Source organism: Staurois parvus, unplaced genomic scaffold, assembly GCF_062004578.1.
Source record: "Staurois parvus isolate SC_StPar_1 unplaced genomic scaffold, SC_StPar_1.0 ptg000009l, whole genome shotgun sequence".
NCBI lineage: Eukaryota > Metazoa > Chordata > Amphibia > Anura > Ranidae > Staurois > Staurois parvus.
Genome location: NW_028317805.1, coordinates 3,337,940 through 3,363,604, shown reverse-complemented (window position 1 = coordinate 3,363,604; position 25,665 = coordinate 3,337,940). Strand labels below are relative to the sequence as shown.

The following is a 25,665-nucleotide window of genomic DNA, read 5'->3' as shown; positions in this document are numbered from 1 at the left end:
CCTAGTTCCAAGGGGTAACATGAAATAGATGGATGAAGGTGTGTTTGCACTGAGCAGCAGGCTTGCATATACAGAAGGGTCTTTTGAAAGGAGGCTGGAATAGGAAGAAAATGTAAGAGCAAATTCCAAGGTAACGTAATCAGAATGATTTACTAGAATCTCCCCAAATTCCTCCACGTGTAGGCTACCATTGTGAATTCCTAGTGCATTATTATATATTAAATTTACTTTGGGCTCACTTTTTGTGGCACCCTTTTTTTTCATCCAGTATAAAATGTTCAAATGGGTCCGATTTGCCAGTTACTGTGGTTGACCAAATCTGTTACTGTTGACCAATTTGGGACAAGCAGCATGACCTGCACATGAATTGATGGTTATACCAAGAAGGTCATGACAGGACCATATTTTGCCTTATTTTCCTTTTTGGCAAGCAAAGGACATCTACTCCTGCTTTTTCATGTTTCTGAAAGCAACCTTTTGAAAGAAATATGTGCTTCTGGTGGTAGTAAAGCATCAATCCTGATTTAGTTTTTTTTTTTTTCCTATGCAGGTGATTTGGCTACACTAAAGGCTTTAAATCTCCGGAATTGCCCACTTGAATTTCCTCCTGAAGATGTGGTGTGTAAAGGACTTGAATCTATTTTATCTTTTCTCAGAAACTCCAAGCAAACAGATCTCATGTATTCCGATCCTTGTGAGCCAGGTATACAATATCTGTAACTGGTAATATAATGTTGAACAGGGGTCTTTAAACTTTTCAGCATGAGGGCACATTGTATATTTTACAAATGTTTGCTGCCCCCAAAAAACAGTTTTGTAAATGAATGCATATAATTTAAATGTATTAATATGGGTTTTTTTTTAATTGGCATGATATGAACAACAGAGACACAAAAACAAATTAAATTCCATAAAACCTGAGCCATTTATAAAGGGTTACATAGTTAGTCTGGCTGAAAAAAGACAAAAGTCCATTCCAGTTCAACCTTTAAAAAAAAAAAAAGTTATAATCCTATACCCAGAGTTGATCCAGAGGAAGGCACAAAAAAAAACCCAACAAAGCATGATCCATTTTGCTCCTGCAGGCAAAAAAAAATCCTTCCTGATCCCCAAGAGGCAATCGGATATTCCCTGGATCAACTTTACCTATAAATGTTAGTATCCAGTTATATTCTGTGTATCTAAGAAAGAATCCAGGCCTTTTTTAAAGCAATTCACTGAGCTGGCCGGAACCAACTCTTGAGGGAGTCTATTCCATATTTTCACAGCTCTCACTGTGAAGAAACCTTTCCGTGTTTGGAGATTACATTTCTTTTCCTCCAGACATGAAGATTGCCCCCTTGTCCTCTGTGATGACCTCAGGGTGAATAGCTCTTCACCGAGTTCACTATATGAACCACTGATGTATTTATACATGTTGATCATATCCCCCCTTAATCTTCCCTTCTCAAGAGAGAATAAATTCAGGGTGATCAAAAATAAATTCTGCATACACATTTTTCTTCACAGTTTCCATCAGAATCTCCCCCTTATGTCAGGGTCCCTATCAGAGTCCACATCAGAGGCCCCCTTAAATCAGTGTTAAACCCAAAACCAAAAAAGTTTTATATATTGCAGCTTACCAATCATTAGATATGGTGGCTTCATCAGTTTTCTTTTCTTTTGCTTTTTTCTTTCTGTTTTCACATGGTGATCTGGCCAGTAACACACTTCCTGTATTAGTGAGACACACCTCTGGAGAAATGAGCACATGAGGCAGCCTGTGAGTGTTAAATGTACCAGCAGGTTTAAATACAGTAACAAATTGAAGCCAAATTCAAGCTAACACTTAATCAGTTACAGCCAGTACCGGGATAGGTTGGACCAGTGCCCAGGACCTGGATGCAAAATTGCGCTTCATTCCTAATGCATGCCATAGAATGGGTGTATCACTTTGTGTCCATTCTTTGCCACCTTGCTCCAACTGCCCATGGTTGACATGAAGTATGCATAGCCAATCATTTGCTTTCTTGTGGCTAGAAGACAGTTGCACATGCACTGTGTGTTTTGTGTCAGCTGTGGGCAGGTGGGGTGGAGGGCGGGTATGTTGGAGCACTTCGTGATACCAGTAGCTGTCAGTGCAGGCATGAACCTGCAGACCCTGTTTTCTAGCCACTGATCTGTAGCTTGCATGTGGTGAAGGGGCATCTTCCCCTACAGCTGTGCCCTGGGCAGCTTCCCCTCCTGCCAACCCCTTGTCCCAGCCCTGCTTACAGAAACAGTTTTTTTTTTTTTTTTTTTTCCTTTTGGGACAAAGGTTTTACTTAAATAAAAGCTGATCATGTTAACTGATACATTCTGCTGAAAAGCTTGTGGTTCTGATAAACAGCAGACTTTCTGGCCAGATCACCAGATGAAAATAGAAGAAAGCAAGCCTAACAAGGAAACTAAAGTAGCCATCACATCTAAGAATTGGTAAGCTGCAATAAAAGAAATGTTAATACTGCTTTAAATCGAAGTGAGCCAACCCTTTGAAGCAGACTTAGCAGTAGAAAAGTGCTGAACCATATTAGCCATTGATTAATGTGAAAAGTTTGTGTTTAACATGATACCTTTTGTTAGCTGACTTGATTTATTAAAGATACAAGTTTTCAGGATAACTCAAAAATGTAAAACGCCTGATGGAGGGATCTGATCCTGAAAGTTTGCATCTTTAATAACAAGATGCTAGTAAAGTGTATCAATTAAACTGCAAACTATCTGCAAGCAGGCTTGGCATACATATTAAATAATAGAGCATGTTTATGTTTATTTATCTATGAATTATGCAAAGGTAGTTAATATGGGATTTTTTAATTGTTGCACTCAGCTGCAGTGATACTTACTGCCAAAGATCTGTAGTTCTGTTCAGCCAGTATTGTGATTCAGGCTACCCTGCCAGATTGCACAAGCTGTTCAGTGACCTCATTGTTTTATACCCCAGTAAAAGCAGACCTTCCAGCAAGTTTATATGTTTGCCTGAATAAATTATTGACTCTGTCATGTACAGTGACAATTTAATTTATCCAAGAAAAGTTTATCAGCAAAAAGCAGTCCTTAAGTCAAGTGGCTATGCCAAGAATAGTTTAAGACAATTATGTCATAAGTCATTTTCTGGGCGAAGCAAAATATTTCCTGTCTCCTCTCCTCAATTATTCCTCACTGGAAGTTTTGTTACGTTGTACATTGGAAAAAATAAATAAAGCGAGGATGAGAGACCAGTCATGAGACCTCTCAGTCACATGACTGGTTCTCCTCCAATCATGAAGTTTTTTCTGATGCATTAAAGTGTTATTAAAGTGCACAATACTTACAGGTGTGCTCTTATGGTCCCACACCTGTGTAGTTCTTCACCAGCATCTGTTCCGTGGCTTCTTCCAGGTGGCGGGTCTTCAGCCTTGTTGATTAGTTGGTGCAGGATGACTGCTCCGTGGCTTCTTCCAGGTGGCGGGTCTTCAGTTGTTTTGATTAGTTGGTGCAGGATGACTGCTCTGTGGCTTCTTCCAGGTGGTGGGTCTTCAGCCTTGTTGATTAGTTGGTGCAGGATGACTGCTCCATGGCTTCTTCCAGGTGGCGGGTCTTCAGTTGTGTTGATTAGTTGGTGCAGGATGACTGCTCTGTATCTTCTACCAAGTGGCGGGTCTTCAGTCGTGTTGATTAGTTGGTGCAGGATGACTGCTCTGTGTCTTCTAACAAGTGGCGGGTCTTCAGTCGTGTTGATTATTTGGTGCAGGATGACTGCTCTGTGGCTTCTACCAGGTGGCGGGTCTTCAGTCCTGTTGATTAGTTGGTGCAGGATGACTGGTCCGTGGCTTCTTCCAGGTGGCGGGTCATCAGTTTTGTTGATTAGTTGATGCAGGATGACTGCTCCGTGGTTTCTTCCAGGTGGTGGGTCTTCAGTCGTGTTCATTAGTTGGTGCAGGACGACTGCTCTGTGGCTTCTCCCAGGTGGCAGGTCTTCAGTTGTGTTCATTAGTTGGTGCAGGACGACTGCTCCGTGGCTTCTACCAGGTGGTGGGTCTTCAGTCGTGTTCATTAGTTGGTGCAGGATGACTGCTCCGTGGCTTCTCCCAGGTGGCGGGTCTTCAGTCGTGTTCATTAGTTGGTGCAGGATGACTGCTCCGTGGCTTCTACCAGGTGGTGGGTCTTCAGTCGTGTTGATTAGTTGGTGCAGGACGACTGCTCCGTGGCTTCTTCCAGGTCGTGGGTCTTCAGCCGTCTTGATAAGTTGATGCAGGATGACATAACTCCCTCACTTGCGTAGGAATCACCATGATGGTGTTCTGGGTCTTAATACTGAAATTTTATAGATAGGGAACTCCTATCCTCATACTGATCAGTGGTTCCAAATTAATAACTAGTGCAGTGGGGAACAGACACAAAAAGATACACTCACCTTCTTTCCAAATCACTGTTCTGTTTATTCAGCGCGTTTTGCAGTTTTTTTATACATATGATTACGTAGAAATTACTATTACAATTGGACTTTTATGGTAATAAGGGGCGTTACATAGGCAGGCTAGTTTCTAATCAGGACTTGAAGGAATGCAAACGTAATAAATACATTATTAGTGCCGTGTGAACAATGAGTGCAGTGTACAATTCTTAGGCAAAGCATACAAAACAGAATGCACTTTTATACAGAATTTACAAATTTCCTTTACAACGGGAATGTAAACTGAGCTGCACATTCGCAGTTCAGTGTTCATTTTTTTGAAAACAAAGTCTGCAAACAGGCAAGTAACTTCATTTTTTGCAGAAAATAAATAGCATGTCTCTTCTCAATAAAGAATCTGCCTGCTCACATTTGTTTTTTTTGTTTTTTTTTTTGGGGGGAGGGATTTAGTTCCACTTAAGCAGAGAGAACTCCATAGGGTACACAGTGGTCCATATTTTATGAATATACACAATATACAAATAACACTCTAAAAATGCTGCTGTGCCAATCGTGAAAACACAAACAATATAAATATAAATAAACAGAGCAAATTTAGATGATTAATCAATATAATAAAAAATAAAAAAGGTGCATAAATTAATCGTGTTTGTCCTTAATCTTAAACAAAAACACCCAAAAGTCCATGTGCTGAAAACATAATTAAATTATTGAAATAAAAGTGCAAACTTCTTTTCTTCAAAAAATACTTTCACCTTCCACCCGTGCACAAACCAACATCGAATACACTCACCAGAACTTGGTGAGTAAAAGACCTTTAAGGAGTTTTTAGGGATCCTAAACCCTCTTTGGTGCCACGCTAGGGAAAATCTTCACCCTCCGAATAGACTCCACCATCCAACCAAAAGAAAAAAACTCACATAGCATAATATTGTCACACAATAGTAACTTTTTCCAAATGGAGATTAAGGCCACTCACATGTTAAACACTTGCTAAAGGCATGTTTATTATGTATAATAGGCTTCAGTTCCAGCAGATATACAAACTTTTCCTTCCAGGACTCTCACATCCACAGTGGAACAAAGACAGGACTCCTCTTAGACCAAACAGTGAACCAAGATGGCCGCTGGAACGCACCGCTCAGCGTGCGTTCCACTCACCGGAAATGACGTCAGGCGCATGGAGTGTGGACCGGAAATGCGTCAACGCGTTTCGCCCCTCCCATAGGGCGTTATCAAGACACCCATCTCCCGTCCTCACTCACTTAAATATCAATGGAATACCCTCCCCTCCGATTTAATTGGTCAGACCACCTCCCAGGATAATTTCAGAGGTTGCTCCTCCCACTTCATGACGTGAGAGACCTTTACAACATGCCGATCCACATAGCCACATAATGAATCTATACATTCTGACAATTAATATAAACAATTCCAATAAAAACAATATCTTTATAGTTTAATATAATTCATATTAAAAAATGTATATATATCTAAAAACAGATTGCAAAAAATAAAAATAAAAATATATGTAAAATTGAAATGAAAATAAAAATAATAATTAAAATAAAAATAAAACTAAACTAAATAAAAATAATAAGAAGAAGAAAAATAAAAATAAAATTAAAAATAAAAATAAAAAAATAATAAATAAAAATAAAAATGAAAATAAAATCAAATAAAAATAAATGAAAAATAAATAAAAAATAAAAAATGTGAAATATATAGCAGTCTTTAAACACTAAATCCTCTACTCTTACCAATCTGACAGGAAACAGTTGATATCTATATCTGAATTTAGCCCCCTGGGAAACAAGGAACCCAATTTAAGGATCCATCTCGTTTCATTCTGTGAGATGGACTTGACCCTATCTCCTCCCCTCCATGATGCTAAAACTCGATCAATCCCACAGAATTTCAAACAAGATGGGTCCCTATTATGATACATTCTAAAATGGTAGGAAAGACTATGATGCTTATAACCTTTTTTAATATTTCTAATATGTTCCCCTAATCTCACTGACAGTTCTCTAGATGTTCTCCCTACGTATTGAAGATGACATGGACATTCTAACAAATAGGTGACAAACGAGCTATCACATGATATAAAGTTTTTTATCTTATAAGAGGAACCATTTGAACAAGAGTAAAACGTATCGTACCTTCTGATATTATCTCCTTTCATTGTTTTACATACCAAACATCTTTTACATTTAAAAAACCCCACACTCTCAAGAAAAGTCGCCTTTTTCTTTGGAATATCTGGAACATTTTTTGCTAATTTTAATCTAAGTGTAGGTGGTTTTCTATAAACAAATGAAGGTTTCTTAGGTAATAGGTCATGAAGAACCTCATCCCTTTTTAAAATCTGCCAGTGTTTTCGTATTATATTTTCAAAAGCCTTATGCTGATTCGAATACCCAGTTATAAAGGATAATTCCCCTTTTCTATTTTCTTTCTTTATTTTATTTGACAAATCTTCTCTTCTGATTTTACTTACCTGATTTACTGCACCTGTTAATATCTCCTCTTTATAACCTTTCTCCCTAAATCTCTCTAACAGAGTATCTGCTTGCTTTTGAAAGATCTCCTTATCATCACAATTACGTTTCAGTCTTATCAATTGGCTTTTAGGGATGGATCTTAGCCAATTCCTATGGTGGCAACTATGTGTGGGGATGTATGCGTTTCTATCGACTTCTTTGAAATGAGTCTTAGTATAAAGAGAATCTCCTTGTTTGTAGATAGTTAGGTCCAAGAAATTAATCGCGTCTGTACTAATATAGTTTGTAAAGGATATATTATAAGGATTACACCCCATTTCATGAATGTAATCCTCCAGTTCTTCCTTTGTACCCTTCCAGATTATCACTATATCGTCTATAAATCTTTTATAGAGCAATAACTTATGATTCTTCTTTTCAAAAATTGCTTTATCTTCCCACATACTCATAAAAAGATTTGCTACTGATGGAGCATACTTCGCTCCCATTGCCACCCCGATGCACTGTCTATAATAACTATTCAAATGCCAAAAATAGTTATTCGACATTGCTAAATCCAGACATTCAAGCAGATATTTAATTTGTTCAGCTTTTAACCCTGATTTTTTCTTTAATGACCATTTTACCGCTCTTAAAGCATCAGCATGTCTAATATTTGTATATAATGCATTAACATCTACACTTGCCATAACACAATTACCTTCTATTCTTACTTGTTTTAAAACTGAAATTAAATCACCACTATCCTTCAAATACGATGGAAAAACCGAAACTATAGGCTGCAGGAATTTATCAACATATTCCCCCAGCCTAGAGAAAAGTGAATCGATCCCATTTATTATGGGTCTTCCCGGTGGTTTCATCAAGATCTTGTGAATCTTAGGTAATTGGTATATAACTGGAGTAACAGGTGCTTTCGGCACTAAATATTTAACCTCTCTCTTATTCAAAAAACCTTCTTTTTCACCTTTTTTCACTATTTTCACAAGTTTATTTTTATAACTTTTTATAGGGTTACCCTTTAGTAATTCATAAGTACTCCTATCATCCACCAATCTATTGAGTTCCTCATAGTAATCCTTCTTATTCAACACTACAACGCCTCCCCCTTTGTCCGCTGCTCTTATTACAATATCATTATTCTTCTCTAGTTGCTGGATACCTCTTACTAAATCATGCTTAGTTCTCTTATTCGGAAGGGATAATAACTCCAAGTCATATTCCACCATCTTCTTAAATGCATCTATACAACAATTATTCCCCACCCTTGGGTTGAATACAGATTTATTTCTTAAATCAGTATGCCTATATGGACCTTCATTCTTCTCATCAATTTTTTTCTTTTTTTCATTATGGAAATCCTTTCCCATCTGATCTTTATTTTTACTCCAATATTTTTTTAAATTTAATTTTCTAATAAACTTTTGCAGGTCTATATAAGTCTCAACTTTATTTAATTTCCTATCTGGTGCAAATTTTAAGCCTAATGCTAAAAATTTTAATTCCTCCTCATTTAAAACATAATCACTTAGATTGAAAATCCCTATATTCACATTGACCTTTTCCTTTTTCCTTTTACCTCCTCTACACCCTCTCTGTCTCTTTGACAGAGTATGTGGGAAGATAAAGCAATTTTTGAAAAGAAGAATCATAAGTTATTGCTCTATAAAAGATTTATAGACGATATGATAATCTGGAAGGGTACAAAGGAAGAACTGGAGGATTACATTCATGAAATGGGGTGTAATCCTTATAATATATCCTTTACAAACTATATTAGTACAGACGCGATTAATTTCTTGGACCTAACTATCTACAAACAAGGAGATTCTCTTTATACTAAGACTCATTTCAAAGAAGTCGATAGAAACGCATACATCCCCACACATAGTTGCCACCATAGGAATTGGCTAAGATCCATCCCTAAAAGCCAATTGATAAGACTGAAACGTAATTGTGATGATAAGGAGATCTTTCAAAAGCAAGCAGATACTCTGTTAGAGAGATTTAGGGAGAAAGGTTATAAAGAGGAGATATTAACAGGTGCAGTAAATCAGGTAAGTAAAATCAGAAGAGAAGATTTGTCAAATAAAATAAAGAAAGAAAATAGAAAAGGGGAATTATCCTTTATAACTGGGTATTCGAATCAGCATAAGGCTTTTGAAAATATAATACGAAAACACTGGCAGATTTTAAAAAGGGATGAGGTTCTTCATGACCTATTACCTAAGAAACCTTCATTTGTTTATAGAAAACCACCTACACTTAGATTAAAATTAGCAAAAAATGTTCCAGATATTCCAAAGAAAAAGGCGACTTTTCTTGAGAGTGTGGGGTTTTTTAAATGTAAAAGATGTTTGGTATGTAAAACAATGAAAGGAGATAATATCAGAAGGTACGATACGTTTTACTCTTGTTCAAATGGTTCCTCTTATAAGATAAAAAACTTTATATCATGTGATAGCTCGTTTGTCACCTATTTGTTAGAATGTCCATGTCATCTTCAATACGTAGGGAGAACATCTAGAGAACTGTCAGTGAGATTAGGGGAACATATTAGAAATATTAAAAAAGGTTATAAGCATCATAGTCTTTCCTACCATTTTAGAATGTATCATAATAGGGACCCATCTTGTTTGAAATTCTGTGGGATTGATCGAGTTTTAGCATCATGGAGGGGAGGAGATAGGGTCAAGTCCATCTCACAGAATGAAACGAGATGGATCCTTAAATTGGGTTCCTTGTTTCCCAGGGGGCTAAATTCAGATATAGATATCAACTGTTTCCTGTCAGATTGGTAAGAGTAGAGGATTTAGTGTTTAAAGACTGCTATATATTTCACATTTTTTATTTTTTATTTATTTTTCATTTATTTTTATTTGATTTTATTTTCATTTTTATTTTTATTTATTATTTTTTTATTTTTATTTTTAATTTTATTTTTATTTTTCTTCTTCTTATTATTTTTATTTAGTTTAGTTTTATTTTTATTTTATTTTTATTATTATTTTTATTTTCATTTCAATTTTACATATATTTTTATTTTTATTTTTTGCAATCTGTTTTTAGATATATATACATTTTTTAATATGAATTATATTAAACTATAAAGATATTGTTTTTATTGGAATTGTTTATATTAATTGTCAGAATGTATAGATTCATTATGTGGCTATGTGGATCGGCATGTTGTAAAGGTCTCTCACGTCATGAAGTGGGAGGAGCAACCTCTGAAATTATCCTGGGAGGTGGTCTGACCAATTAAATCGGAGGGGAGGGTATTCCATTGATATTTAAGTGAGTGAGGACGGGAGATGGGTGTCTTGATAACGCCCTATGGGAGGGGCGAAACGCGTTGACGCATTTCCGGTCCACACTCCATGCGCCTGACGTCATTTCCGGTGAGTGGAACGCACGCTGAGCGGTGCGTTCCAGCGGCCATCTTGGTTCACTGTTTGGTCTAAGAGGAGTCCTGTCTTTGTTCCACTGTGGATGTGAGAGTCCTGGAAGGAAAAGTTTGTATATCTGCTGGAACTGAAGCCTATTATACATAATAAACATGCCTTTAGCAAGTGTTTAACATGTGAGTGGCCTTAATCTCCATTTGGAAAAAGTTACTATTGTGTGACAATATTATGCTATGTGAGTTTTTTTCTTTTGGTTGGATGGTGGAGTCTATTCGGAGGGTGAAGATTTTCCCTAGCGTGGCACCAAAGAGGGTTTAGGATCCCTAAAAACTCCTTAAAGGTCTTTTACTCACCAAGTTCTGGTGAGTGTATTCGATGTTGGTTTGTGCACGGGTGGAAGGTGAAAGTATTTTTTGAAGAAAAGAAGTTTGCACTTTTATTTCAATAATTTAATTATGTTTTCAGCACATGGACTTTTGGGTGTTTTTGTTTAAGATTAAGGACAAACACGATTAATTTATGCACCTTTTTTATTTTTTATTATTTATTATATTGATTAATCATCTAAATTTGCGCTGTTTATTTATATTTATACTCACCTATACTCCAAAGCTGTGATGCCCTAGAGCTCCCCGCCGGCAGAGAATATCTTCTGTCAGGGTGGCTTCCAGATATCAATCCCCAGAAAAACTTTTACACTGAGCTGTGCATGCGCAGCTCAGTGGACAGGCAGGTAAGCAACTTTAATGCAGAAAAGACACGGTATGTCTTTTTTCTGCATTAAAAATTCCTTCTGTTTGCCAATTTTTATTTTTGACATTAAAGTTCCACTTTAAATCCGTGTGTATGTCCAGCTGCTTAGATCCCCAGTAATGTTTCTGCAGTTGAAAAAGCCTGTACCCTGTCCTTGTGTAACGTGATACACAAAAAAATACCATTGCCTTATACCTCCCTTTTAATAGAATTGCCTCCTGTGGAGAAACTGGATCTTAAAGGACTGAAGAAGTCTAGCATGGACCTGGACCTCTCAGATGAAGAAGAAAAGAAGCAGTTTGAGTTATTAAAAAGCAAATTGGAAGCAAGAGAGATGGAGGAGATGGTTCATACTGAACCCCGGTATATTCAGAACAGACCCCAAAGAGTGGAAGGTCCAAACGGCTGGAAGTTTCTAACTGAATCAAGGTAAAGTTGCTCTGGTAGCAATTGTATCATCTTCCCTTAAAAAAAATTTTGGAAAGTGAAGTAGATTGCTAACACTGTATATGCAGTATCCAGCAAAAGACTGTACATACAGTATCTAGGATGGGAATAAATTACACTGTATTATACAATTGGTTAACACTGTAATATTTAACTATTGCCAGAGCTGTTTTTGCATTTTGTTGCACGCAATAAAATAACAATTTGAAAATTTGGTAAAACCGCCAAACATTATATATTTTCTGAAATCAGCAATCTTGAAGTATAAGATTCTGGTAGTTCCAATTTTTTTATGTCGTGATATTAAGGCCACAGTTTATCAAGCAGAAATTTTCAGTAAAAATATACACTGAAGTTAAGTTGAATGCACACAAATGCAATGCATTACCCAATTTTTTGGTGAAATATCGAAGGTGAGTAAAAAAATACCCAACATGTGAAGCCAAAAATTGCGCATGTCTGTGTAAATTTTGGTACGTAAAATTGTACATTGGCGATCCTTTAAAAACTCCTACAGGTCATCGGTTTTGGAGTTAACCACAAAAAAAACGCAGCCTTAGAATTGTTGCGTTCACTCCAGCATGTGCGACAATAAGTAGTTCGCATAGATGCATAGTTCAGTCAACGTCTTTTCATACCAGTAGTCCTATATGTAATCTGCATATTTATAGTGACAGGTTCTCTTTAATGAGACATCAGGGATCTGTTAGACCCCTGATGTTATTCTAGCACTCCACTGAAGCAAATGGAGAACAAAAAGTACAATAAGCTTCTTCCTCAGCCATTGTGGCCGGCAAAAGTGACAACCGAAAGTGAAATATTACATGTTGCTTCTGGATTTTACTAGCTAGGGGAGATCAATGAAAGGACATTCACTGCACTCTCTCCTCTACATCTGGAGACACCTGTCATGCCAGTCCAGGGCCTGAAGGTGGGATAGTGGAGTCTGGAAACATGGCAGGGGGTCTTAAGTTCCGGGGTCTGTGGAAGCAGTCTGGCACCTATACAATCTCCAATTCACTTCCATCAGAAAGCTGAAAGTCGACTTGTGATGTTTACAAAGACTTTGTGTAAACCCCTCTCAGCTGCTGACGTTTGACATACATCAGTGGCAGTAAATGGCATATAACACATCCTAAAATAAAGGAAAAAAGTCTAAAAGACGAAAGCTAATGCAACCTCCATATTTAAGAATTCTTAAGCTGCACTATATTACCTTTTTGTTTTTGGGTTTAATACCACTTTTACCTGCAGCATCTTATTACTGGCTGCATTCAGGTAAGTAAATTGAAACAGTATGAAAATGTATCTTAATTATTACACTAGCTTATGTTAATCATTAAAGGAAAGGATTGCAGAGCGGAAAATGAAAATAATAAGAAGCCCTCTGTTCATGACCTCTTTGAGATCATGACATAAATTGGCTTTTCATACCAGAAAGAAGAGTACAATTAAAGCTACAGTTAATGAGATCTTGTTATGTTTGCTTCAAGCTGCAACACTTTATTAGTCGCTTTCATCTTGTCGATGTCATCTGGACAACAGAGTACTAAAACTGCAATTTAACCACTTACCCTCCTGAGGATTTACCCCTCTTCCTGACCATGACATTTTTTGCTTTCTGGCGCTGCGTTACTTTAACTGACAATTGCATGATCATGGAACGCTGCACCCACATGAAATTTTTTTTTCCTACGATTTGTGCTTTCTTTCGTTGGTTATTGATCGACTGTGCGGTTTTTACTTTTTTGCACAATTAAATAAAAAAAGACCGACAATTTTGAAAAAATAAACTATATTTTGGACTTTTTGCTATTAAACATGTCCACTAAAAAAAATTTTAAAAATCAAATTTCGTCATAAATTTACGCTAAAATGTATTCTGCTAAATGTCTTTGCTAGAGAAAAATCCCAATACATGTAAATTAATAGATTTACGTGAAAGTTATAGCGTTTACAAATGGCGGTATAGATACTAGGATTTTTTTCTGCTACTAGTAATGGCGGCAATCAGCAGCTTTTAGCGGGACTGCGGCAGACATTCTGACAGTGGGGAACTGACTTGGTGTCACTGACATCCCCAGTGACACCAATACAGTGATCAGTGCTAAAAAAAAAAAAAAGCACTGACACTGTACTAATGGCACTGGGCAGGAAGAGGTTAATATGAGGGGCGATCAAAGGGTTAACTATGTGTAGGGAGTGTTTTACTAGGGGGCGGGGGTGTGTCTTTCACTATAAGCACACTGCTCTGGATAGTTGTGATGTGCACAGCCATCCAGAGCAGTGTGCCTGAGCCAACAGGGAGGAAGACTGTAAACAAAACACTTTTCCTCCCCTAGAATGCAAACGCTTGTAATTTTTTATACTCTTTATTGGTTTATTAAAGAGTAACTTTTTTTTATTTTTTAAGAAAAAACATTCGCCTCTCAATGGTCTATGTATATTGCAGGGAGTTTATTATTTATTTATTTCAGGTACTTATATAGCGCCGTCAATTTACGCAGCGCTTTACATACATATATATTGTACATTCACATCAGTCCCTAACCCTCAAGGCGCGTACAACCTAAAGTCCCTAACTCACATTCATACATATATATACTAGGGCCAATTTAGACAGGAGCCAATTAACCTACCAGCATGTCTTTGGAGTGTGGGAGGAAACCGGAGTACCCGGAGGAAACCCACGCAGTCACAGGGAGAACATGCAAACTCCAGGCAGGTGGTGCCGGGGTTGGGATTCGAACCAGCGACCCTAGTACTGCCAGGCGGTAGTGCTAACCATTTAGCCACTGTGCTGCCCTGTTTAACAAACATTTTTGCAGATTCCTACCTTTTTGTTATTCTGGAGAAATAGCCGTTTGTTTGTCTTGTGTGTCCATGTCAGAATGAATCTGTTATCAATCAGTTGTTGCACCTGCAGGTCTCTGAGGAAAATGGCAGGGTCTTCATCCCTTTACACGTGATTTCCCTTTGGCTGTATCTTGCCAAAAATGACATTTTTGTTGCAGGGGATGTTGACTTAACTTAGTGCAGACTTTGGGAAAATCAGCAAGCCAAAGACTGAAGCAGGAAATTATGTTTTCAGGGGACGTTCTGTACACGATCTGTGTGTAGAACGCCTCCAAGTAGCCATATTGTATTGCATTTTACAGAACATTACAGTGCTGCAGATTGAAAAGGACAAGTAATTTCTTGTAACATTCAGCTTGTGTTGCAATTGTATACGCTATATTTTGTTTGCTATTTTTTTTCCAGGAAAGTGGAATTACCCTTTAAAAAAGCAAGATTTTAAAATCATGTATAAAGCCTAATAAAGGGATCTGAGTTATCCCAGTAGTTTACATCTTTAATACCTCAGGTTAGCCAATAAAGGGTATCACTTAAATTACAGAACTTCCACAATTTCTATATTTTTTGCTGTTACATAAAGTCAACTTTCTCCTTTATTTTTTTATTTAACAGTGTGAAGGGGCTATATGACAAAAAAATTTAAATGAAAATTGCTGAAATATGTGTAAATATGATACAAAAAAATATAAAAGTGCAGCGCTAATTAATAATCAAAATAAATATCTGATAAATGCGTGATACAATATAAACTCAATACACCCCTCCAAACAAATCCAAAGTACTCAATACATATAAAGTGTCATGCGTGTATTCCCTCACGGGGAATATCTAGTGCAAAAAGTGAAAAATATATCATATATAATAATAATACAGTGGTAATACACATATAGTGCACAAAAAAGATGAACAAAAATTCAAATACGAGAAAAGTCCAAAATTAGTAATAATACTGATGATGCAGTGCTTAATGATGAGCTTCACACTCCACTCTTCATGCAAAAGTAATGTGCAGTGTACGTGATTCACACGTGACAATCCTTAACGGCCAAAATGCCCCCTCACCTCCTTCCTTAGACCCCAAGGGGCCAGCACGCTTTCAGGATCACACAATCCTATCAGTAGTGTAGAGTGGAGTGTGAAGCTTTTTTGTGCACTATATGTGTGTTACCACTGTATTATTATTATATATGATATATTTGTCACTTTTTGCACTAGATATTCCCCGTGAGGGAATACATGCATGACACTTTATATGTATTGAGTACTTTGGATTTGTTTGGAGGGGTGTATTGGGTTTATATTGTATCACGCATTTATCAGATATTTATTTTGATTATTAATTAGCGCTGCACTTTTATATTTTTTTGTATTGTTTATTCACTTATTTTGGGTATAAGTTTAGTGTCAGCAGCTTATGGTTTTAGGGTAGGAGTCCATGTGAGCGCAGGAGATTTTTTTATATTATCTATGTGTAAATATGAGTTGTCTTCTTTCTTTTTGAGAATCTTCTTCCCTCATTGTTAATTTATCTTAACATCATTTTCTTGATAGGCAAGCCACACTCACAGAGAGAAGAAAACCAAAAACCAATAAACATGCCGAAGAGAAGGAACAACTTGCCATGGTTCATCAAAAAATGAAGTACATTTTTTTCCTTGCTTGCAGTGTAGCCAAGCAGATTAATGTAATTGTGGCCATGATATTCTTTATGTGACATAGCAGGAGTGGTGTTGGTCATTGAAGATTAGTCTCCAAGGCTACATTCAGATGGCAAATAGCAGCGGATAGTTTGCTGTGTTCACAGGAGTCTAAATGCTACCTCTGAAACCAGCAACACCCTGTTCTATGGCTGTGCACAAACTGGTTGACTAGCTGCAGCCGGAAATTGGGCCAGGAAAAGGGATAGGCAGGAGGAGCTGCTGCCCTGGGAGCAGCTGTTTACGGTAGGTATGGGGGCGCCGTGTGGTGAACTCATTCTGATACAAGGCTGACAGGAGTAGTTACAACATCATCTCTAATCCTGTCAGCCCAGCACTGGAAGAGGTGAGAGCAGGAAGAAGGTGCAGGTTGTGCTCTCTCCCCCTTCTCCTTCCTGCCAGAGCAGCGCTCCTGTATTAAGAAACTGGTGGCTGTGTGTCAGCACGGGGCTGACACGAGCAGTGATGCAGCGGTGGCTAATAATGAAGGGGGGCACAGTTTGGCATCTTTGCCCTGGGTGCTGGATGACCTCATTCTGATACAAGGCTGACAGGTGTAGTTACAACATCATCTCTAATCCTGTCAGCCCAGCGCTGGAAAAGGTAGAGCAGGAAGAAGGTGCAGGTTGTGCTCTCTCCCCCATCTCCTTCCTGCCAGAGCAGCGCTCTTGTATTAAGAAACTGGTGGCTGTGTGTCAGCACTGGGCTGAGACGAGCAGTGATGCAGCGGTGGCTAATAATGAAGGGGGGGCGCAGTTTGGCATCTTTGCTCTGGGTGCTGGATGACCTTGTCCCAGCAATGGCCAGAACTTCACAGAAACCCAGACCCTGGATGCACACTGGCTGTGTCCAGGGTAGGAGGCTCTGTTTGTATGCAGCTGTTCAGATGAGTGGTTACATGCAGATAGCGGAGGCGCTGGTCATAGGATTGTACAGAATACAAATCTGACAGCTGCGAATGTTTGCACACAGTGTGTGTAGGCAGCATTTACAACTGCTGGCAAGAATCTACTGAGTCTTGTCATTGCCTGTCCCTGGCTGCTACTATTCAGCCATCTGAATGTGGCCTAAGACAGACAACTGTATATTAGTACTTTATTTTAACTCCTGTTGTTTGCCCCGGCTTCCTTTCAACAGGGGTCTTACACTGGAGGGAGGCGGAAAGGTCTGATTGTCATGTGAATTCTGTCACAGTGGTCACATGATCAGGAGCCAGCCTTGCAGGTTCCCAATCATCAGAGCAGACCGAGAGCTGTCTTTGACAGCGCTGTCTCCATGCTAGGAGCACGCAGTGAGCATTCACTCTGCACAGAAACCTCTGCTGCCCATAGACGTAAATGTGTGGTGTATGGGCATTAAAGCCCCCTTTGCCGCCGCACATATGCATTACTTTGGCTGGCTGCAAGAGGTTGATTGTGGATATACACGAGTCGTCTTTAGTTACAACCTTCCCTTTTCTCCAATGTATGGTTTTTTCACTTTACTTGTAATAGAGATTAGCTTGAGTCCAATCATCTTAGCAGTGTGTATTAGTGTTTTATAAATTTTGTTTGTTTTTTCTATGAAAATGGCGACAGCAACATAATACATTGTACAGACATTTTCCATTACCCATAATTGAAATCTTTATTCGTACATAGTTTGAAAATGCAAGACAAGCGCCAAAGTGAAACAAATGATCATTGTGTGGTGTATTACCATGTTCACATATTCATTATACTGTTTCACATCTATGGCTACTTTATTTCTTCTAAACATTTTTTAGATATTTTTAATGTAAATTTCAGTAATGATCCAAAAATGTGCTTTCTGAAGATACACTATACACACACAAACTGTCGTGGGCTGGTATTACATTATTACATGTATAGCATATTTTTCATGCTTTCACTGAATTTGGGTTTTCAGAATAGTTTTTGTATTTTTCACGGAACAACGTATGGAGCAATACTACGCCTCCTGGCACAGCAAAATCCAAGGAGAGGTTGTAAGATGTAAGAGAAGAGATATGATCCACCAGCATCTTGAAAAAAAATATATCAGTTTTAGGTGTCCTGAAGGAATTAGCACACTTTAAAGCCCAACTCTGGGCAACTAAAATTATTCCTTGCATTAGGGCTGTGCCTGCACTGCAAAGGTTAATTTCTCATTTTGGTCTAGGGCAGGGGTGATCAACCCGTGGCCCTCAGAGCCCTCTGATGTGGCCCTTGACCTCAAACCAGGGAAGTGCATGCCCGGGGTTGTCAACCCATTGATTGCGATCTGGGCTTGGTGACCCACCATCCCAGAACATCAGAGCGCATCAAGCCAACTCCGGCAGCGGAGGAAGCAGGCATGGCATAAGCCAATGTTTCCTTTGTAGTGCCAGCTCCTCTTTTAGGCTGAGTGATATCAAGTGCGCTTCACCTGAGACATTTCTAGTAGCCTGTAGACCGAAAGTGATGCCAGCAGATGCTGGAAAAGGAAAAGAAAGTCAGTGTATTAAACAACACATGCACTGCACTTTTGAAATTGGGCATATTAGCACCTATGAAAGGGTTAACAACTACTAGGCTGCTTTCACACTGATCCACAGGTGCAGCGCAGTGCACCTGTGGCTTCCCTCCCTGCAGGTTAGCTGCACTGAGCCATAGACTTCTAATATGTCCTGCTGGTTTAGTGTCCTTTCTGAAAGTGTACCACACCTGCAAGATATCATAGAAGTTAATGGCAAAGCACTGCTAACCAGCAAAAAAGCTGCAGGATTACAGTGCTGCATCTGTGGTGTGGGTAAACCGCAGCGCGTCAATGTAAAAGCAGCCTTATAGAGGGCTCAGGACAGTATGGGTTTTTACATTTATGGTTTGGGGGCGGTAAAACGGCATACTTGAGATGTGTTTTTACCACACACCCCAAACCATTAGTGTAGCGTCACGGGTCACAGTGGTGACCCTGCACCATGCACCAGAAGGCCTGTGCCCCTGTCTTACACTTGGACGTGAGAGTCGGCATTTACAGGAACCGATCCTCTGCATTTTCCTCCTGCAACCGCTCACAGCCAACTCCTCTCCCTCCCATTGGAATTCAGTGGCTGCAGGAGGAAAATGTTCATTATGCTATTCAAAATTAAAAAAAATTTAATTCTGAAGCATTTGATTTCATTGTGGCCCTCGACCGGTTAACAAACCACTTATGTGGTCCTTGCACTTCAAAAGGTTGAGCACCCCTAGTCTAGAGGAACAAAAAAAAAAAGAACTCCCCGATCCTTCGCTATTTCACGCAGCTAGCTTGGACGGTCTCTGCAGCTTTTTCTCCCCCACAATCCAGAAGTCTAGGCCCTTGATGTCATCAATACTAAAGCAGGGTCCATAGCTCTGTGTTGGGTGGGATGATACTGGGGGACAATCACCGTGGAGCGTGACAGAGCACCCCCTGTTTGGGTAGCGGAAGATCAGGTAAGTAAAAACGGTTTCTTCCCCCTCCTAGACAAAATGAGCTATTAACCCACACAGCAAGGGAGGAATTGACATTTTACTGGAGTTGGGCTTTACCTCTGAAAGATAAATTCATAAATAACCTGTAAACGTTTTACTGGTATGTGGTGACATCAGATACACACTATTGATTATTGGAAGCAATTTCTAGTAAGTTACACTTCCACTAAGTTGAAAAACATACCTCCCGCAGATTCGTAATTCATCTACTTTGTAATTCCTTGAAGGAACCAAGAAATTCTTAAAGAATGGCAAAAACAGACACAAATCATGCAAAGTCAAAAAGCAAAGAAGAGAAATGAGGTCCATCAAGAGGTATGTCAGACTTTCCCATTACAAATATCTGTGCTGTTCACTAAAAGCTGTGCCGCCAGCAGAGGGCACCGCGGTATCACATGCATGGCTGCTAGAGGTTGAAGAGCATAGCTCTGACATTAGAAAAGACTTCTTTATATTAATAAATGTTTGTAGAACCAAAATCCTCTGCAGTGCTGTGCGGTTTATTACCATCAAATATATACATTAACTATGTGGGCATTTAATTAAAGAAAATTGGGGGGGGGGGAGTTCTAAAAGTGAGAATCAGATGATGGTTAACAATCGGCTAATTTGTTTATATTTCCCGATATTAAAAAATGAAATTGGAAAAGTGAAAAAATGAAAGAGATCTTCTTTGACTGATTTTTCCAAATGCATTTTGTTTTATCAATACAGTCTGTATTTTCTGTAATAAACTATTTAGTCCCATTGGTGTTGTGCATACTTAAAGGAGAAGCAAGGCCAAAGCTATTTTGGTCCTACTTCTCCTGTAGGTCACAGAAGTGCACTTAGTTCTGCAGTCCTGTGAACCAGATTCAGCTGATAGCAAGCTAAAGTCCGCTGTCGGCCAGGCTCTGGAGGGATCCCGACTTTAATGTTGGGATCCACCCAAGATACACTGATTGGCAGCTGGCTCTACCTCTCAGCGCACCACTGAGAGGTTGAGCCAGCTTCTCCTGCCCCCTCCACAACCTTGCACTCCAGTGAGTGCTGGAGGAGCAGTGCTGAAAGCAGACCGACAGTCACTGGCTCTCTGCTTACTGTAGACCAAGAACTGATAGATTAGAGGTCTTTGATTGCTCAGTTCTCGATTCTGGAGGCAAAGGGAAAAGAAGCAGCATCCCCCTATGTAAGTATGTTTGTTATTTTGAAATCCCATACTTCTCTTTTAAAGAACAATGAACAATATATAGTGATACTCGTGAGCCAAAATGTGGTACTCCCCTTGTGCAATAAATAATTTACCAAACTATTAAATCAAATAAATGGTGCATCAACACTTTACACAATACTCATTAACTGTGTGAAACATGTAATATATAACAAAATGTGTATATATATCTTCAGATACATATACAGGTGCCGCGCTCCATGTATACAAGTGATCATATGAATTGTGCTATGAAAAAAAACTTTATGTGCTTCAAATCAGTGCAACATATAGTGCTCAACCAAATGAATGCTGATTCAATACTAAAAAATAGTCCTCTTTATGCTTTAAATATATTCAGTGACAAATTCAGTGCCGTGCCACACTCCCCGTGCTCTATAGATAGATGTGCGCTCACCTCCTTCTTTAGCCAAACACAGTGGCTAACAGCGCTTTTTGTCCTCTCAGGACTAGGTAGTAATCTTCATATTATATATCCATCCATGCCATGGATCTATATTGCCTTTTTCCTGCCACCAGAGGTCTCCCTTTTTCCTCCTTCCACACTGAGCCTCAATGGATAGTAGGGATGGTTATCAGTAGTATTTCCTCCTCCCAGTAAATTAGGATACCATGTAAGAAAGAGCCACAATAGTGCCTTATCCTTTGTGAGGTTAAATCTTTTATTATGAATAAGTTGCCACTCACATTGTGCTGTCTCCCACAGAGCTGTATCCAACAGAGCTGTGCCCAGATCCTGTGTTTGTAAATGCCGCTCGTCCACCGCGGCATCGTGACGTCAGAGCCCCTCCCCTACGCGTTACGCCACAGGGTCACGTGGCTTCATCAGGGGGAAAACAATTGGACGTCACTCCGCCCTGCTCTATATATATATAGGCAGTCGGCGCCATTTTCTTGTAGACCGCATGCGCGCGGCCATTTTCCTGGGGTCTATATATGCTAGTTCACTACTGATATGTATTCACATATCAACAGTTCCATACAATATACTCAACTTCGTTCCTATTGCTATTTCTGACTGCATTGTCACTATTTACAAGCCAACAGGATCTTAGCACATTTACAACTTAATCATTAGTGAGCAATAATTTATATACCTATTACATGCATGATTTTATTAAAATATATCTATAGCATTTTATTTATTAACAATTGAAATATACACAATAAAAATATATAAATATATATATATATACCCATGTAATAACATATATATATAAATAATAAATATATATTTGAAAAATATATATACCGTATAAATAAAAACAAGCCTACTTTGTATATATAAAACACACAATAGTATGTGGGGACCACTATATTACCCATAATGTATCCAATACTTAATTCTATCTTTATTTATTTATTATTCTCCTCATTCCAGATATCATATCAATAAATCATATAATAAAACCTACTTCTCCATTTATATTTTTACTATGATTGTTTTATTCTTTTAACCATAATATGAGTTATATGCTCTTCTATTGTAATTATTTTCATATTAATTTATACTACCTATATTTCATAATTATAAGTACTCATAATTACATTATTTTAATCCATTTATATATATACATAAAATCAAATAAATATGCATATACAATGAATACATCTGAATAAAAATAATTTCTATATATTATAAAAAACTATTAGCGTTAAAAAACTGTTTAAAATTTACTAATAAAACACTGGAGAGGAGATAATTTGGTAAGGGAGATAAGCAAAAAAGAGTCAAAATGGATTTATGAAATGAGATGTTTAGCCCCCCATGGTTTAAATAAGGAATTTGACCTAACGTGTTTTATTAGTAATTTTTAAACAGTTTTTTAACGCTAATAGTTTTTTATAATATATAGAAATTATTTTTATTCAGATGTATTCATTGTATATGCATATTTATTTGATTTTATGTATATATATAAATGGATTAAAATAATGTAATTATGAGTACTTATAATTATGAAATATAGGTAGTATAAATTAATATGAAAATAATTACAATAGAAGAGCATATAACTCATATTATGGTTAAAAGAATAAAACAATCATAGTAAAAATATAAATGGAGAAGTAGGTTTTATTATATGATTTATTGATATGATATCTGGAATGAGGAGAATAATAAATAAATAAAGATAGAATTAAGTATTGGATACATTATGGGTAATATAGTGGTCCCCACATACTATTGTGTGTTTTATATATACAAAGTAGGCTTAATTTTATTTATACGGTATATATATTTTTCAAATATATATTTTTTATTATTTATATATATATGTTATTACATGGGTATATATATATATATTTATTTTTTTTTATTGTGTATATTTCAGTTGTTAATAAATAAAATGGTATAGATATATTTTAATAAAATCATGCATGTAATAGGTATATAAATTATTGCTCACTAATGATTAAGTTGTAAATGTGCTAAGATCCTGTTGGCTTGTAAATAGTGACAATGCAGTCAGAAATAGCAATAGGAACGAAGTTGAGTATATTGTATGGAACTGTTGATATGTGAATACATATCAGTAGTGAACTAGCATATATAGACCCCAGGAAAATGGCCGCGCGCATGCGGTCTACAAGAAAATGGTGCCGACTGCCTATATATATAGAGCAGGGCGGAGTGACGTCCAATTGTTTTCCCCCTGATGAAGCCACGTGACCCTGTGGCGTAACGCGTAGGGGAGGGGCTCTGACGTCACGATGCCGCGGTGGACGAGCGGCATTTACAAACACAGGATCTGGGCACAGCTCTGTTGGATACAGCTCTGTGGGAGACAGTACAATGTGAGTGGCAACTTATTCACAATAAAAGATTTAACCTCACAAAGGATAAGGCACTATTGTGGCTCTTTCTTACATGGTATCCTAATTTACTGGGAGGAGGAAATACTACTGATAACCATCCCTACTATCCATTGAGGCTCAGTGTGGAAGGAGGAAAAAGGGAGACCTCTGGTGGCAGGAAAAAGGCAATATAGATCCATGGCATGGATGGATATATAATATGAAGATTACTACCTAGTCCTGAGAGGACAAAAAGCGCTGTTAGCCACTGTGTTTGGCTAAAGAAGGAGGTGAGCGCACATCTATCTATAGAGCACGGGGAGTGTGGCACGGCACTGAATTTGTCACTGAATATATTTAAAGCATAAAGAGGACTATTTTTTAGTATTGAATCAGCATTCATTTGGTTGAGCACTATATGTTGCACTGATTTGAAGCACATAAAGTTTTTTTTCATAGCACTATTCATATGATCACTTGTATATATGGAGCGCGGCACCTGTATATGTATCTGAAGATATTTATACACATTTTGTTATCTTTTAAAGAACAACCTCACCTTTAGTGAAATTGTCCTTTACATTCCTGTTCCCCTAGTTTAAATACCTCTCTTCAGTCCCACTTACAAGATCTTCATTGAACTGGTAGCCGGGTCTTGCAAATCCTGTTCTACATCTACCGATATGAGACACATGGGGGTTTTAGAGGTTTGACAGTAAGACCGAGTACACACTGATGCGGTGTGGGAAATGCTGCAAATCCTCTGCGTTTCCTTGCAATTGTATGGCTTTCATGTGATCTTGTGTGGGTGTCAATGTTAAATTAATGACACCGAAATGATCACAAAACGCAGTGCGATTGCCAAAAATCACATCATATTGCTGAGAACACCCATTCAATGCAATGCAGGTACAGGTAAAAAAAAAAGGGTCCTGCATCTTTTTGGTGCGGATGTGATGCGACTTGTGCCATACAAAATGGATGGTTCAATTTACACCGCACAGACATCGCATGTAATTCGCACAGGAATGTGGTGCGATTTCTGTGCAAATTATATGCAGTGTCCCACAACGCATTAGTGTGAACCCAGTCTAAGAGTGTTTTCGTAATACTATCTCTTGCCTCTTGACCTTGTACAAATCCTACTTGACCTTCATGAATAACTATGACAATGACACTGACTGGATATTCATTTATAGTTGGATCTAGCTACTTACAAATGGGGATGTCGGCCTTCAAGAAACGGGGCTAGAAGTTCATCTGGGGTATGCAGCACAGACTGTCTGGTGCCCCTCTTTACCTGAATACTGATTGGGAGTGAATGGGGCGTCCTCCTGTATGATCTCTTTTTTCAATGCATAATAATTTACTCTACAAATCGCTTTTCAAGGGTAGTTTAAAAGATCCCCCATGAGCCAGTCGCCCAGTGGATCCAGTCCAAGTCTTTCTCATCCGTGGCAGTCACTATTGGCTGTAGCTCCTGGCCTGTCGTTGCTTCGGTCAGATTGCATATGTGGATAATGTTCAGCTGGCTACAGTTCTTCAATCCTTCACTCTGAGTTGGAACTGTTGAATGCAATTATGCTGTACCATGCTCACCTTTTCCATATTCACTGTACAGGTTTCATGATTATTATAATTATACAGGATTTATAGAGCGCCAACAGTTTACTCAGTGCTTTACTACTTAAGGGCAGACAGTACAATTACAATACAGTTTAATACAGGAGTAATCAGAGGGTCCTGCTTGTTAGAGCTTTCAATCTACGAGGGAGGATCCATGGAGTTGAGGGGTATGGGTTGGAGAATTTGGAGTTGGAATGTGTCATTATCTACGGCTGCCTATTGGTGAATCTCTTTCATTTCTTCCTTAAGTAGCCCATCAAATCTTGCAGTCCAGGAATCGGTATCAGTCCCGTATGCTGCATTGAGCTTACCAATGTCCCTCCTGGCCATATTCTCCTTACCTACAGAGGCTGGGAATCTTCAAATCCAGCGACAGGAAGGAAAAGTTGGATGCCTGTGGCTTAGATGATTGGGAAGAAGGCTTGTTGGAGCATGGGGCATTCCTAGGGCACTACTCAGGGTCTGTTTAGCTTTGGTTG

The 25,665-nt window shown here is 38.3% G+C and overlaps 1 protein-coding gene across 1 annotated transcript in view; it reads left to right on the top strand.

The window, feature by feature from the left end:
• The window catches only part of LRRC27 (leucine rich repeat containing 27), a 76,456-nt gene that overhangs the window by 37,182 nt on the left and 13,609 nt on the right, over positions 1-25,665 (top strand). Inside the window, exons 5-8 of the mRNA XM_089669195.1 lie at positions 551-703; positions 11,288-11,507; positions 15,933-16,022; positions 19,779-19,866. Coding sequence (XP_089525321.1) covers positions 551-703; positions 11,288-11,507; positions 15,933-16,022; positions 19,779-19,866 — 551 coding nt within the window. The remainder of the gene's footprint in view (positions 1-550; positions 704-11,287; positions 11,508-15,932; positions 16,023-19,778; positions 19,867-25,665) is intronic.